General features: G+C 33.7%; 1 protein-coding gene across 1 annotated transcript; it reads right to left on the bottom strand.

Moving 5' to 3' along the window:
* Positions 1 to 7381: 7381 nt before the first annotated feature.
* Positions 7382 to 13100, bottom strand: LOTGIDRAFT_239323 (hypothetical protein). Its single transcript, XM_009054719.1, has 9 exons — positions 12963 to 13100; positions 12319 to 12497; positions 11571 to 11834; positions 11200 to 11274; positions 9763 to 9870; positions 9255 to 9440; positions 8809 to 8892; positions 8415 to 8488; positions 7382 to 7877 (listed from the first exon to the last, which is right to left on the bottom strand). Exons 1-8 carry the CDS (start codon positions 12973 to 12975, stop codon positions 8420 to 8422), a joined length of 978 nt encoding a protein of 325 aa, XP_009052967.1. The 5' UTR covers positions 12976 to 13100; the 3' UTR covers positions 7382 to 7877; positions 8415 to 8419.
* Between the last annotated feature and the right edge of the window lie 4708 nt (positions 13101 to 17808).

Below are 17808 nucleotides of genomic sequence, written 5' to 3'. Positions count from 1 at the left end.
CATAATTATAGGTAGATAATATCTGCTGTTTTTTCAAAGTAATTGAATCTATTTAAGTGTAATTTGGTGAAAAGATGTCTTATACCTGTATCAAACATTATGAGGTAAACATATAATGGTCCTAGCTTCGATACTGAATAATTCGTAGATTAAAAGTGTTTTAGTTTTTTCCCCGGTCCCCTGATATATCATATCCAAAATGGACCACCATATTCAGTTTTTTTCCCTCAAACACAAATAGTCAAAGATTTAGTAAATCGGGTCATTTCAGTCTCTCAATATAACATATTATATACATATATACACAATGCATGTAAACTCATATATTTAATTCAATCCAATAGCATCGATTGAGGGTTTAAGCCTCCTTTTACGTTAGTGAAGGTGATTATAGATATTTCAACTTGAAATACAGTCAGTGCACAAAATTTCATTGATAAATTACTTTGGATATCGTCTTAATAATACGACAGACGACGGGGCATTCCAGGCGACAAATCTGACTCTATCCTTTCTTTGGACGTGAAATTCGGATGTGATATCGTAACGGTATATCACCTTCGAGAAATGGGTGGGACCAGATCTGTCGGGCTGGGGGCCTTTAAGTTCACATACGAAGATGAAAGGTTCATTCTTACTCCATGAAATTTGTTTTGTGTGTAAAATGTTGAAACGTTGTGTACAAAAAAAACCCAGTAGTATGCAAAACCATACTTTGAGTAACTTCTGCCTTGTTGGAATGATGCGAATATTAAAGGGTCTCACTAAGTAGACCATGTAAACAGTTAATGGCAATGTAAACCGTCGAAACGTTGAGTTAATTAAGACCAGTTGTATTATAGCATGAAATCTGGTTATACGATTATATAGTTATTTTTCAAAATAATGTGAAAACTATGATTTGAACTCGTATGTTTTATTTGCCTGTATTCAGACACCCAGGAAAAAACTAAACAAGGAATTTTCCCCATTCGAATGACCTCTTCCAGTTACAAATTGCCAATTACGCTTCATTAATCGAAAAAATAGTCAAATTTCAGAGTTGTAGGTTAATTTACAATAGTTTATTTAACTGCGTTAACTCATGTTTCAGATAGACAACCCCTCATCAGGATATTGGTATAAGGTTTACTTTACTATATTATGGTCTTAAATATACTACTAAACGAAGTCAGGGAAGTTACTGAAAAATAGTCCCAGTCAATATTTGACTAAGTAAAAATCTTTAGCATCCTGTCTTCAAAAATTTTTAAAAATTATCTTAGATTATTCTGACTTGCCTAATATTTTTCAGCACATATTTTTAGAAAATGATTTTAAAGAGATTCACAAGAGTAACAACCGATAAATGGGGATTATTACACATTAATTTGCATCCTCTTCGATTTCCTATCCGACGTATGAAGTCCTTGAAATAACAGAAAATTTAAATCATAAGGTCACTTTCACTATCTGATCTAGATATTCTTTGCCTTAATTGAATTATCAAAAATATGGGGGTGATTTCGCTCCAAGGCCCAGTAAACACTTCCCAAGCTGAGTGAAATTCATTATGCCCGCGCATCAAGGAAAGGTGAAGATTAATGTAATAATTCCAGAAACATTTCGCTAAACGGAATATATTGATATACTGTTTTCTTTTATACAATCAGTTATACACCTGTAATATCTGCTTCACATTTGAGTATTAAATCGGGCTTTGATATTTTAAAAATTGGTAAAACTTAACGTGCACAATAATATATGAAAGAATTTTTTGAAAAATAAAAACAGTTACCTTTGTGTTGTTTTTTAACTCCAAGTATAATACAGTACAACACTGGCCCACAGGTAGGATTAAAGACGTTTGACAAGTTTTACAAGTTTCAATGTATATCTATTCTACTCTACATGACGTATATTAAGGTTCAATACCTTTACTATGAATAAATAAACATTTATTTGTGTTCGTGAAATAAGATAAATGGTGCGAATGGAATTTAGGGACAGGTTATTTTTTCTGCGTTGTTATAAAAATATTATAAGATGCAGATCTTTTAACTTAGATTATATTACCATATTAGAAAATATTATTTTTATTTCAAAAAATTTCAAAACGGGACAAAATAGTAGCGAACAGAGAGCATCTCTAAATAAGAAAAATTCGTGCCCTTACTCCTCGCTCCTTCGTGATCATGATTGTCCTTTATTGAGTTTTCCATCAGATAATAGTAAGTGCATGGGCTCTTACACCTAGATTGTAGATACAGATTATTGTATGAGTGGGTGGGCTTTTACAACTAGATTGTAGATACAGATTATTGTATTAGTAAGTGGGCTTTTACACTTTGATTGTAGATATAGATTATTGTATTAGTCAGTGGGCTTTTACACCTAGATTGTAGATACAGATTATTGTATTAGTAAGTGGGCTTTTACACTTTGATTGTAGATATAGATTATTATATTAGTCAGTGGGCTTTTACACCTGGACTGTAGATACAGATTATTGTATTAGTAAGTGGGCTTTTACACCTAGATTGTAGATACAGATTATTATACTAGTCAGTGGGCTTTTACACCTAGATTGTAGATACAGATTATTGTATTAGTCAGTGGGCTTTTACACCTAGATTGTAGATACAGATTATTATATTAGTCAGTGGGCTTTTACACCTAGACTGTAGATACAGATTATTGTATTCGTCAGTGGGCTGTTACACCTAGACTGTAGATACAGATTATTGTATTAGTAAGTGGGCTCTTACACCTAGATTGTAGATACAGATTATTATATTAGTCAGTGGGCTTTTACACCTAGATTGTAGATACAGATTATTGTATTAGTCAGTGGGCTTTTACACCTAGATTGTAGATACAGATTATTGTATTAGTCAGTGGGCTTTTACACCTAGATTGTAGATACAGATTATTGTATTAGTCAGTGGGCTTTTACACCTAGACTGTAGATACAGATTATTATATTAGTAAGTGGGCTCTTACACCTTGACTGTAGATACAGATTATTGTATTAGTCAGTGGGCTTTTACACCTAGATTGTAGATACAGATTATTGTATTAGTAAGTGGGCTCTTACACCTAGACTGTAGATACAGATTATTATATTAGTCAGTGGGCTTTTACACCTAGATTGTAGATACAGATTATTGTATTAGTCAGTGGGTTTTTACACCTAGATTGTAGATACAGATTATTATATTAGTCAGTGGGCTTTTACACCTAGACTGTAGATACAGATTATTGTATTAGTAAGTGGGCTCTTACATCTAGACTGTAGATACAGATTATTGTATTAGTCAGTGGGCTTTTACACCTAGACTCTAGATACAGATTATTGTATTAGTCAGTGGGCTTTTACACCTAGATTGTAGATACAGATTATTATATTAGTCAGTGGGCTCTTACACCTAGATTGTAGATACAGATTATTATATTAGTCAGTGGGCTTTTACACCTAGATTGTAGATACAGATTATTGTATTAGTAAGTGGGCTTTTACACCTATATTGTAGATACAGATTATTATATTAGTCAGTGGGCTTTTACACCTAGATTGTAGATACAGATTATTATATAAGTCAGTAGATACAGATTATTATATTAGTCAGTGGGCTTTTACACCTAGACTGTAGATACAGATTATTGTATTAGTAAGTGGGCTTTTACACCTAGATTGTAGATACAGATTATTATATTAGCCAGTGGGCTTTTACACCTAGATTGTAGATACAGATTATTATATTAGTCAGTGGGCTTTTACACCTAGATTGTAGATACAGGTTATTGTATTAGTCAGTGGGCTTTTACACCTAGACTGTAGATACAGATTATTGTATTATTCACTGGGCTTTTACATCTAGATTGTAGATACAGATTATTGTATTAGTCAGTGGGCGTTTACACCTAGACTGTAGATACAGATTATTGTATTAGTAAGTGGGCTTTTACACCTATATTGTAGATACAGATTATTATATTAGTCAGTGGGCTTTTACACCTAGATTGTAGATACAGATTATTATATAAGTCAGTGGGCTTTTACACCTAGATTGTAGATACAGATTATTGTATTATTCAGTGGGCTTTTACTTCTAGATTGTAGATACAGATTATTGTATTAGTAAGTGGGCTTTTACACCTAGATTGTAGATACAGATTATTATATTAGTCAGTGGGCTTTTACACCTAGATTGTAGATACAGATTATTATATAAGTCAGTGGGCTTTTACACCTAGATTGTAGATACAGATTATTGTATTATTCAGTGGGCTTTTACTTCTAGATTGTAGATACAGATTATTGTATTAGTCAGTGGGCTTTTACACCTAGATTGTAGATACAGATTATTGTATTAGTCAGTGGGCTTTTACACCTAGATTGTAGATACAGATTATTGTATTAGTCAGTGGGCTTTTACACCTAGGCTGTAGATACAGATTATTATATTAGTCAGTGGGCTTTTACACCTAGACTGTAGATACAGATTATTATATTAGTCAGTGGGCTTTTACACCTAGATTGTAGATACAGATTATTGTATTAGTAAGTGGGCTTTTACACCAAGCTGTAGATACAGATTATTATATTAGTCAGTGGGTTTTTACACCTAGATTGTAGATACAGATTATTGTATTAGTCAGTGGGCTTTTACACCTAGATTGTAGATACAGATTATTGTATTAGTCAGTGGGCTTTTCCACCTAGATTGTAGATACAGATTATTGTATGCGTTAAGGTCACTATGAAACTATATTGTACGACCTGGAATAATGACATTTTTTGGAGTTCATGATGAGTTAAGACACTAACACAACAGTCTACAGGTGCAGTGAAAGTGTACCTAGATAAAGCTATTAGGATAACTAAAGACAAAAAGGAGATTGAGCTCTGTTTGAAATTACTAAGGAAGTGTATTGTACATTGAAAAGAATACATTTTATTTGAAATTATTAAGATGTGTACGGTAATCTGAATAAATGTATTTTGGAGCAAATTTAATGTATTAAAAAAATTGTTTATAGCAGAGTGAATGGTTGTTTTTTGACCCTCTATTGTCGTGTTTTTATTTTTTATTATTGATTTATAAACCTTAATATACATATTGAAATCTCTATCCATTGAACGGTTTTACGTGTTACGTATTCGCCTAACATAACCTGACCGTTAGAAGTGTAAGTTACAAATTATGAATATTTGATATCACACTACATACATGTATAATATATTATGAGGTTGTATAATTATGCCTTATAATTTGACCCCTTATAGGTGTAATTAATAATTTAAGAATATTTGGTATTGCCCTACATATAATATATTCTTGGCCTATAGAATGATGCCTAATAATAATTTGACAGTTTTGTGGGTGTAAATTACACATTTAGAATATCCATAAAATAAAATAAGTCTATAGAATCATTCCATAATAAATATAGACAAGTAAACAAATCAACCCATGTTTTAAATAATATATCTTCACAAAGTCAAATTATTACGAATTGTATTTATTCCCAAGTAGCTCATTTCTCTTGATAAAAAAGGGAGAAAGCCTATTACATGATAGAGCCCAATTTCAGCTACCAATGTAAACTATTATTGTTTTCACTTTTGTAAGCATTACTTATACAGATGGCAGTTCTACTGTGCTACTTGCTTCGACTCAAAAGTTACGGTCTAAGGTTGTGGAATGGGCTTGTAGTATTAAATCACGGTTGATCAGGTAAAAGCAAGACGATTCTATATAAGTTTTTAGTTTCTTTATGACAAACTTTGAGCTTCATAGAGACTAATATGGCTTGGATCATTTGTGACCTTTGATAGAAGACAAAATAATCTCATTGAACAGTAGAATATGATTATTTTATATCCCTATCGCTACCTATAATAAAATATACTTTATTTATAAATCAAAAATATTTTTACCTCGAAACAAGAGGCGTATTTGTCACAGCGCTACAGAGACTAAACTTCACCTAATTCTTATAAATCAAATAAGGTCTTTTTTTAAAGTTTTGAAATAGCCCCCGCCAGCCCCCTCTAACTGAGGAAGCTGTGTGGCCATCCTTAGATCAGATTACAAATACAGATCCAAGCCACATTCAAAATACTTCTCTGAATATATTTACAAAAATATACACTGTAAATAAAAAATAAAGTTCTGGACACATCAAGCGTATTATAATAAAATTCGATATGTATTCAAAATATTCATATATAGATATAGCTATAGTCGGTTAAAGATTTCTGTTTTAAACATTTTAAACAGAAAGATACGAATAGACGAAGAATTAAGGTTTAACCGAGTATAAAAGAAGGTAATAGACGAGACAGACACTACTGATCCAGATGTTTTTGCTGTTTTTGGCTTCTATTTCATTTTATAGATAATGTGTACACTGAGACACCGTTCCTCGAGGATTTGCACTTTAAGTGGGAAATGAAACCCTATTTGCTACTTTAAAGTAAAGAAAACTACTTGTGTTTATTTCTAGAAGCTTGCCTGACCAAGCAAAGATATGTGTGCAGTGCTCGATGTATAACCAGTAGTCCACTAGAATTTTAGGTATAGTACATTAGTAGTAATCAACACAGTTTACTTTTCCTGTTTATGTCCTTCGTTTAGCAACCTTAAGATTTTTATTTCACATCGTTGCTATTGAAACCTGATATCTTTCTCGACTATAATATTATCTTTGACCGACTATAGCTTAAAAAATGGGACCTTTTTCTTTATGGACGAATTTAAAGCTGATAACCAGCATTGAGCTGCATAGATTGTTATAAATATCAAATTACAAAGCATAATAAAAATATTCAGATTTCCGGAATGTCAAAAGCGAGAAAAAATCTAAAAACCGCACCTCCACTAAAAGAGCGATAAGACAGGATTCTAAGCATCAAAAAGTGCCTTCTAACAAGAAAATAAACGAGGGAGAATAGACGAGATACGGTGTACGATGAGATTTGCGATTTGATGTTATCAATATAGCAGAAAATAGAAATGTCCACGTTGTGTTCGCACCCTTACACGATGTACTGACCGAAGCTTCCTCTATTTTCTACTGTTTCGATCATTCGCTGCGGCTTGTCGAATCGTGTCCGTACCAGTGGCGGAGCCAGGTTTACGTCCGAGGGGGGCGCAAATATCTGTGATTACCCGAATTTCTAATTTAGTTATTAGATTTTTGCCCGAAAAACTTGCTTTCGGGGCCCCTCTGCCCCCCCCCCCCCCCCCCCTCCCTCTCATTTGGCTCCGCCACTGGTCCGCACCCCTACCAGGTGTATTTGATACTGTTGTATTGAATAAGCCGCACCAGCCATCATACCTCGTCAACTCGTCTATTCAACTCTTCAGATTGGACCATCAAATATCATCGCATCGTCACTGGTAAATTAATATATAGAAGATGCCGAGCTTGATTGTATGATAATGGCATTGAGAACTTGTTTTCATCTTTTAAATCATTTAAATTAAATAGTGTTTGAACTTATATTTTTAAGTTAATCAATGAATTCATTTTTGTAGTTTTTCTTTCTCTTCTGTATAAAATATCTTTGTAATTCAATTTACAATGACACTAGAAATCTTGAAAATCCTACGTCCAAGATCAAGGTCAATAACTCCATTTCTTACAGAATACAAGCTCTACTCAGACTGCAGTGAACAAATCAAACCGGACATTAAATAAAATAGGATAAAAGTTACAGGTATAAAATAGTTCCAATCTAAATATATCTCAGAGACAGCAAAATTAAATGCACCAATTCAATCAAAACTAATAAAATAAATAAATTTACATATTTCACAAATATTGCTTCTTTATGGTTCGGTTTGATTGTTATAAACTGGAATTCTGCATCGATATGGTCTGGACGGCTGGAAAAGAAGAAATGTCGGAATACATAACGAAGTTTTAAAGGAAATGAGAATCGAAATAAAATGAATAGTGGAGATCAACATTTTTTCTGAAATCAACTATAGTCCAATATTAATAATTCAATAAACTGGCATATGACCATCTTCGCAATTGTCAAGATATTTCGAACTTCGTCTTATACCTTCACTTCAATTGCCACCATTCTTGTTTCACAGAAGTTTGAAAAAAAGTGTGAAAAAAGCCGTAATGTTTACAGTCTTTCTGTCAAGGACTCGGATTGGCTGTATTCGCTGGCGTAAAATCCAATCAAATCGCTGATATAAGAAGATCCATTGCTTGACATCGTGAAGATAGCATATCACTAGCAATTATTTCAACTAATGCTGTATAGAAATCATAAGAAAGAGGGTATAATAATTGTCTAATAGTGATAGTCAATTATAATTAAATGTTCTGTATATAGACAGATAGTAGGTCTGCCAGATTGTGATGAAATTGCTGCTTGATTTCATCTTTTAATAAGAAATTGAACGAACCTGTACTAGATGGCACCAACTTTATCTTTATCTATCTGGCATAAAATACTGATTCCAAATATTATCAACAACACCTACAATTCATAATAATGACATCAGGGAATATAATATATAAATTATCGTGTTCATTAAAATCTATACAAGAAGATTACTTTCATACATATGACATTGTTTACCAAGGTAATTTGTTGAAACGTTACATTTTTGAGAAATGGTGTCCAGGGGAACATAATACATGTATATGTACGTAAATTGTCGTGTTCATTAAAAACTATGACATTTTTACCACGGTAATTAGTTGAAACGTTACGGATCTGTACACCAAATGATTGAAATTTTATATAGTATTTGTAACGAAGGGAATTAATTAGTACAGAAGGGAAACAACTCTTACCTGTATACCACAAATACCACAGGCCACACCAATACTGATATCTCTGTACGTAAATATAAGTTCCCATAGTTTATCATAACAGCCCTGGAAAAAAACACAAAACGAAATATTGAACAGTGACGTATGAGCTTGTATCTTGTATTGCGCATAAAGAAAAACAAAACGCACTTAATTTCTATTACGGATTCCTAAAATAGGCTATCAATGTTTTCTCAATACTGACACTCCCGGCCCAATGTCTCGCAATTTGTCCTCCATCTGCCGATGATGTTAATAGTTAAAGCGATAATGTTCGTCGAGAGATTTATATGTGTCTTTTGTTTTGTCTTTTTCATAGACACTAACAGATAAGTAGGCAATCAAATAATACCGATACTCGGTGTTTTTTACTGGGCCATTGCGTCATCCTTTAGGGGTTATCATAAAAGAGTTGACACTGTACTTACGATATTGTAGTTGTTATGGGCTGAATCAGTAGCTTTAGGAGATCGGGCACAGTCAGGCACATCAGTTGTATTTTTACAGCAGATCATGGGTGTTTCTAGCGTGTAGCCGCTGTAATTTCTGAACTGCCAGTTGGGAGCATTATCAACGGAGAAATCGTTGTAGTCGTCAATACCACAACATTGTTGCTGAAATAGATATGATTGAAAATAAACAATTTGTACATATTTACTGCAGTCAGGAGTGTTGGCTGCGGGGATGCTGAGTTTCAGACATATCTTCTGTGTCCCTTTCACCAACATTCACAACATAGTCTTGAACATAAGTCGTAAAGTAACAAGGTTGGTGCCAAGGGACGAAAATGTTACAAACGCATTGCCTTAGTGCAGAAAACTTCAAAGCAGTTTTGTAATGAGGCGTGTTCAACTCATGGACCAGATGAACTTACTACTTTCGCGAATTTCGTGACAATATTCGTACGGGAAGGAACACAGAAATATAAGAACTTACAGACGACATTAAGAAATTTAAACCCAGAGTTCCAGCACTGGTTCCATTGATTCCTGTATATTCATTCTTTATTACATCTTGCAGGCCAGTCTTTATCGTCGAGTCGAACTGGAAAATATAAACATTATAGTTTTATAGTGACCATAGTTGAAAATCATTCACTGTACTATAGTCAAGTCGACCTAAAATACGGTTGTATAGTAACGGTAGTTGAAAATCATTCACTGTACTATAGTCAAGTCGACCTAAAATACGGTTGTATTGTAACGGTAGTTTTAAATAATTTACTAAAGTCAAGTCGACCTAAAAGACGGTTGTATTGTAACGGTAGTTGAAAATCATTTACTGTACTATAGTCAAGTCGACCTAAAATACGGTTGTATAATAACGGTAGTTTCAAATAATTTACTAAAGTCAAGTCGACCTAAAATACGGTTGTATTGTAACGGTAGTTGAAAATCATTTACTGTACTATAGTCAAGTCGACCTAAAATACGGTTGTATAGTAACGGTAGTTTTAAATAATTTACTAAAGTCAAGTCGACCTAAAATACGGTTGTATGGTAACGGTAGTTGAAAATCATTTACTGTGCTATAGTCAAGTCGACCTAAAATACGGTTGTATAGTAACGGTAGTTTTAAATAATTTACTAAAGTCAAGTCGACCTAAAATACGGTTGTATAGTAACGGTAGTTTTAAATAATTTACTATAGTCAAGTCCGCCTAAAATACGGTTGTATAGTAACGGTAGTTGTAAATCATTTACTATAATCAAGTCGACCTAAAATACGGTTTTAAAGTAACGATAGTTGTAAATCATTTACGATAGTCAAGTCGACCTAAAATACGATTGTATTGTAACGGTAGTTGTAAATCATTTACTATAATCAAGTCGACCTAAAATACGGTTGTATTGTAACGGTAGTTGTAAATCATTTACTATAGTCTAGTCGACCTAAAATACGGTTGTATAGTAACGATAGTTGTAAATCATTTACTAAAATCAAGTCGATCTAAAATGCGGTTTTATAGTAACGATAGATGTAAATCATTTACTGTAGTCAAGTCGATCTAAAATACGGTTGTATAGTAACGATAGTTGTAAATCATTTACGATAGTCAAGACGACCTAAAATACGGTTGTATTGTAACGGTAGTTGTAAATCATTTACTATAGTCAAGTCGACCTAAAATACGGTTGTATTGTAACGGTAGTTGTAAATCATTTACTATAGTCAAGTCGACCTAAAATACGGTTGTATTGTAACGGTAGTTGTAAATCATTTACTATAATCAAGTCGATCTAAAATACGGTTGTATTGTAACGGTAGATGTAAATCATTTACTATAGTCAAGTCGATCTAAAATACGCTATGAATTTGCTATGATTATAGGTCCTACCACAGTGCTATAGAACTACTGATAGAAATACATACCACACTTCTATAGGCAAACACCATGATAACCAGAGCCACTTGTCCCAGTAAAATAACAATCACTATTATAACATACTAAAATAAAGAGAATACATTGTAATAATAATTTTGAGAAGTAATAAAACAAGACTCAATGATCTATCACGTGAAAGCATGGTAATACACATTCAAAATAGCCTTAAATGTTGTTGTTGGCCTACATGACTTATTTCTTCAACAGAGCAAATCAGATGCGGCTAAGTGGCTAGCGTGAGGTTGATATATTTCAATAGATGGATTAGCAGAATACATTTTAATGCATGTCCTTAAATCAACAAGTTTTAGAAAAGGCAGAAAATAATTCCTAAATTTATAAGTTTTGAATCACTCACCACAATAAGAAGAATCCTGACTTTACAGCAGGCACCTAGAACGCCCAGGGTTCCGACAACAAAGAAGAAGCATCCAAGAGCTATGAATGCAATAGCCATTCCACCGACCAGAGTATACAAGTCAAACTGGGACATGTCCAGATTAAATCCTGCCCCTGATACCGCATTTTGAAACTGTGTTTGAGCAGCAGATATAAGGTTATCAAGTATTGGAGAATTGACTTTGACTATTACACCAAGAGCCAGCAGAATTATACCAATTAACTGAAACAGATAATTAACGATTCATACAGTTCAAACCTGAACGGCAGATGTCAACTTGTCACAATCTGCCAGTCTTTTGTACATGAGAGTATCATAAAGACTGCGATCTTGAACTCACTGTCAATATACCGAAATGATAGTTTTGTTTACTTTGTTTTGAATCTTGAATGATTCTTTAGCGCTCTACTACATGTAAGCTTATACAGTATATACTCGCCATTTTTACCGGCACTATTTACAGATTGTCACATGGTCACGTGATTTTGGTAGTGCAAGCGCTTACACTGTGGTAAAACGTCAATGTATATACGCTAATGAATACAGCCAATCAAAGCCATTGACAGAAAAATTTAAATACATGTGTTTGGCTCTGATTGGCTGTATTCGCTATGGAATAGTGCTATACGATGTCCATGTATTAGATGTATTTCGTAATACCTTGGCATTGCCAAGATGCGATACGACACCAGTATCAAATACTTACAGCAAAGATTAGATTGAAAACGGTGATTAACAACCGCCCACAAGTGGCGATACATTCACACATGATGGAACAGCAGCCAGAAGAATTTTGTTTCCGATCTTCTCTTTCTTCTCGTTGTAATTCTTGTATCTGTCGTCGTCTGTCTCGTCGTCGTTCGTTATAATCGTCTGCTCGGCTACCTGAAAGTACACCAAGACAATTTTTATAACACAAAACTTAAAATTAACCTTATTAATGTTGAGATATAGCTACACCATCCTCAGATCATGGATTTCTTTCTTTTAGTAAGTGAACCGGAGACGGATGTCCATAAGGAAAGGTTAGGGGCTACTTGACACCTATAAGGAAATGGTTACGATAGATCTAGAGCAGTAGAGGTAGGAACTCAAGTTCAAGAGATGCTTGCATTACGGTAGATCTTGGCCTAGCCTATTATTGTTCAAGATAAGCCAAGCCAGAAGGAAGTGAATTTCAGAATTCGGAGATCGTAACCCAGAAAAAAGGCTTTGCCCATATCCAAAAATACGCCTTGGCCCATGTATCTAGTCTTCAATCCTTACCCATATTTCTAGATTTAACACCTAGAACTAGATCTAGGCTTAGTTTTCACTACGCTTATTCTATCTGTTACTAATTCGATTTACCTCTTCTTGCCATTCGATATCACTTTTTCTATAAACAGTAGTAATAGCTCAGAGGAGTTTTGATTGTTTTAAATTTCCAGAAATGTCTTTATCCTTTGAATGTTAAAATTTCAAAATATTGAAATGAAACATTTTTTGACTTCCGGTTAGATTGTTACTAAATGACGTCAAGACGTCATAACGTCATCAAAATTAATAGAGAGTGAAACCAGAGATCGTGTCCAAATCATAGACATACTATTAATAGTATGTCTATGGTCCAAATAAGTACGGCTACGCACATCGTGTCCAAACCACACCCCCATTCGTCATACTTCCTCGGGGTTAATAATACGCAGAGCAGAGATATGCTTGGCAAAATGGAAACATTCTCTGAGAATTATGTCAAATTTGCTAGCAGATTGTGACACGACATCAGTGGGGTGTTTTTGAACTCTTTGGTCACCATTGAAATAACAAGAGGGGTTTACAAGGGAGTTTTCATGGTCCTTTAAACGTTACATATTAAAGAACTTTACATCTTAAACCTTTTTCTTTGACCATTGTTGATTCGCTCTTTCAAATTGCACAGTTCATGTAGCTTGTGAACGATCGTCTTATCATCATTAAAAAAAAATAACTTAGGCCCCAATAACTATATTCTCATCAGGAAAATCTCATTAGCATCGATTTATTATAGACCAAAATTTGTAGTTGAATATCCCACGCTTTATCGGAGAAATCGTGATTTAGGTCTGGTTGATTGAGACTTAATAATTTACGATTATTTCATGGGATTATTATGAGAAATTCAATTACTAGTGACGTCACTAATTAATATGATTAATTTGTCTCAAAAATTCTGATGGAAAAATGGATTATGTAAACGATTCCATCAGTATTAGATTAGATTACAATTAGATTTATAAACTATTGTCTGAGCTAAAACTGTTAAAGGAACAATGGACTCATTGGAAAGTGTAGACCCACATCATAGAACAGTTAGTTGGCTTCGCGTATAGTATAATATTATCAATTTATCAAATGGTGGAAAACTTCGGACAATACTAATCGGGATATCCTATTAAATTTGTTGTCATTAGTTACAGTATCAATATTATGGACTACCGGTTTGTTGGGGTCACGTGTTGTTATGACCACTGGTCACTCGGTGTAAAACTGCTTATATTATTCTTTAAAAGAAAGTGGTGGATTTCAACTTACATTTCTTCAACTTCTTATACAATATCCATTCTGAATCTTACTTAAATACATGGTTGGAACGTTTAATGAAAATCAATTATGCCAACTTCGAGATAACAAAAATTGTGTAAAAATTATATTTTATTTTGTTCACATAGTTATGTTACTAATGTTACGTCATTGTCAAGAGACAAAATGTTTCTTGTTTTATATCTTCATTTTCCTGTACCTGTTTGTCATATTGGTTCATTATAACAATCAATTTTTACTCTGCTTCTCAACCAAGATATAAATATTTTTTAATCAAATGGAAAGAAATTCGGGCCAAAATGTCAGTTTAATAAAATATATATCAATTGAAATCCTATCTAAAGGTTATTTACGGCAGTAATTGCTATCTATACCTGTACTATAGTCTAGAGTTATTGACTGTAACTTCTACCACTTAACAAAAATAATAGGAATAATTTTATTATCCCTGACCATTGGCTAGCTCATTCATAAACACATTATATTATCCTCATGATTGTTGGTCCAATATCAGGGTGTGTTTTAATAGCGTTGATTTTTTACTTATTGCCATGTTTTAATCAAGGGATTTAGCCGTCTAAATATATTTGCTTTTTTCATTAGTTTTTATTTCTAATATCGCCACTTCAGAGTAGGGTCTGACCCCTTGACTACACAAAATATCAAAACTTATAAAAAAACGACTTCTTTACCGGTTGATATAAAACTCTATCTGAGCCCGTACCATATTAATATCGACTATATCTCTTTCATTCTTAAGAATAATTCATTTATCCTTAGCCATCTATTTAACAAATTGTTATAGAATTTGCTTTACCAGCTGATAGAACTGGTGGATCTTTTAGCTCGGAAAGCAACAATTTAGATGACTGCGTGCCTTTAATTCGTTCTTACTAAGAATCTCCCATTTTTGCAGTCAAAAGACTGATTGCCAATGCAGGCTCGTGGCTGCCTTTACAACCCCAATTGGTATAGGAGAAGAATTTATTTTGAATAGAGAGAGCACCTCACATCATCACATGCTGGAAATGTGGATGACACAAATTTTTGGGGTGTGAAAGGTCCAGGTGATTGAAGGCTGAGAAAGGTTGGAAACCACTGCTCTACAGATGTCTATCACAGAACACTGCATGGCGTTGCCTGTGTTCGTGAACTTATTCAGGTGGAGGAAAGTAGGACGCATTTATTTCATTTCAGCAAGTAAGATGATTCCATGCAGACTCCATAAGAAATATGTATCCTTCAACCGTATCTTGCACATCTAAAACAGGCTGTTTAATATTCAAAGGCAATTTCAGGTTATAATCGAGCAAACATATTCTATGCACAATGCAGACCAAAATATCTGTTAATTAACCTTGTACACTTTCACAAACTGAACAAAATATATTGATTTATTGAAAGAAAATTCCAGGTTTACTAACATCATTTGTTTGAGTTGGTCACAACGACATTATCTACCAATGTTTATTCACTCAGATCGATTTATTTTTAAAGTTTAATGCTTTGATTACATTGAGTTGTATAAATGCATAATCGATAGTATTTGAAAACTATACGTTAATTATATTGACTTTTATTACAGCTCTGTTGACGTGAATCGTTTCCATTTTGGTCCGCAATAACAGTAACGTTTGTACTTCCGGTGTGGAATTTGATACTTCAGATTATAACTGTTTACCAAACACCAGGAAATAATGCGAAGTTTGATCAGTATTAATTGATGTTTATTTAGAATTATATGAATATTAAAGCGTATAGAGGGGGTCATTTGTAAACTTCTTATGTGTTTCGAAGACACATATCGATTTGTATCATGAACATTTTCAGTCAGAATTCTGTGATCTTTCGTAAACAAGTTTCAGTAAAAGAATCGCTAGACTGGCTTCCAGTCGTTCTAATCGATTATTTCTCTTTTATTTTCATCTTTTGTTTCCGATGTTATTCCCCGGGTATAACCTAACGTTCAAATTACGGAATGTTTCAAAAAGGTGAAACGAAATTATATGAAATTTTAATTGTCTGAAAGCCATACAGGTATATTGGAAACGTTTGTTTTCTGAATGTTCAAGCATTATAAAATACATGCACACAGAGGCAATGATGCAAAGAGCGATAAAGTGTCTCCAATGATTAGGTACAGGCTTGAAAACATCTTTCAAATTCCAAACTAACGGTAACCCATAGATACCTTTTAAAGGTAAAAACCTAGGACTCTGAAAACATGGCCCCGTATTCTCGAACCGATCTTAGCCTTAGGATGTCCTAGAATCAATGTTAGAAGATAACAACCTAGCGCTAATATGTGGCACATGGGGTCTTAAAGTCCCATCCGAACGACAAGATACGATGGCGTCTTCACAGTGTCAAACTATGACGAACTGTGTCTTATTATGATTCTGATTGACTGTATTTATAACATTTCATGATGCAGGCAAAGTGGCTATTACAATATCAATGTATATAGTTTGACATTGTGAAGACGCGAAGATGGGTACAATGATGAATAGAGATAGGGTTTGGGTGTGGTTAGATGTTGAGCTGACCTAACTTTGATTTATCGGTTGAACTGTCGTAGTGAATTAAGCGAGTATCTTTCCGAGAATAAACTCTAGGCATACATGTATGATAAAAATATACATTCTAAATAGAGACTCTGTGCATTGACACACCCGAGTAAAAAATTTACGATAACCATCTCGTCCTTGAATAATTCACAAAACGTGTTGTTAATTTACTGACAGTGCAAAACTGTCTGTGGTATTTAAACATTTGTCATTAAAGCACTGGCCAAGGTCACTACATACATGCCAACCAATGAAATGAGCGATGAAGGAAATATAACGATGGTAATCAGATATAATGAGTATTCAATCATTCAATTTAAAACATTTTAATCAGGCTAATAAAGGCAAAGCCACCACGTGATCTTTCCATCTGTCTAGTTACAGATTTTACTCCAAGACAAAGAACAACATGTTTCAGGTTCTGTTTTAATACTTCTAACTAATATACCTGATATACCAATTTAATTCTAATCTAATTCTTATCTATAAAAAATTTATTGATCTCATTATATTACTCAATATTGGTGATATAAATATTTAATATTCTTTCTCTAATTTTCAATCTGAATATCGAGCCTAATGATAGTGAGATAAGATTGGTGAATGATATCATAAAACTCTTGTTGGTTGATAAGATCTTAATAATTCTTAACAATAACTTCCTGGTCTGATTGAAATCATCTGGATTCTTCCAAGTGTCCGAGATAAATATTACAATATTGTCAATATATGTAGATTTCGAAAGGGATACTGAGTTGACAAACTTTGATACTAAATAAACAGTGTTAGCCATATCGACTTCGAAGGAATTGACATCAGGTGTAAAAGAAAACATGCCCTGTAAAGATGTTCGAACCAATACTGCGAAACGAACTTTTTTTATTTTTAGTCATGCGTTCGGTTATCCACGTTTTAAATACAGTTTACCTTTAACGTACACAGACTGTAGCACACAGAGCCTTGGTTTATTGTTCTATTCGAACGACTAGACGCTTTTCCCATGTCAGCCCCTCTTACCACTGACAGGGGGAAACCGGGTTGAAAAATCCGAAGGTATTATCTCGACC

This window comes from Lottia gigantea (assembly GCF_000327385.1).
Source record: "Lottia gigantea unplaced genomic scaffold LOTGIsca_222, whole genome shotgun sequence".
NCBI classification, from domain to species: Eukaryota; Metazoa; Mollusca; class Gastropoda; family Lottiidae; genus Lottia; species Lottia gigantea.
This window is presented reverse-complemented; position numbering and strand designations above follow the sequence as displayed.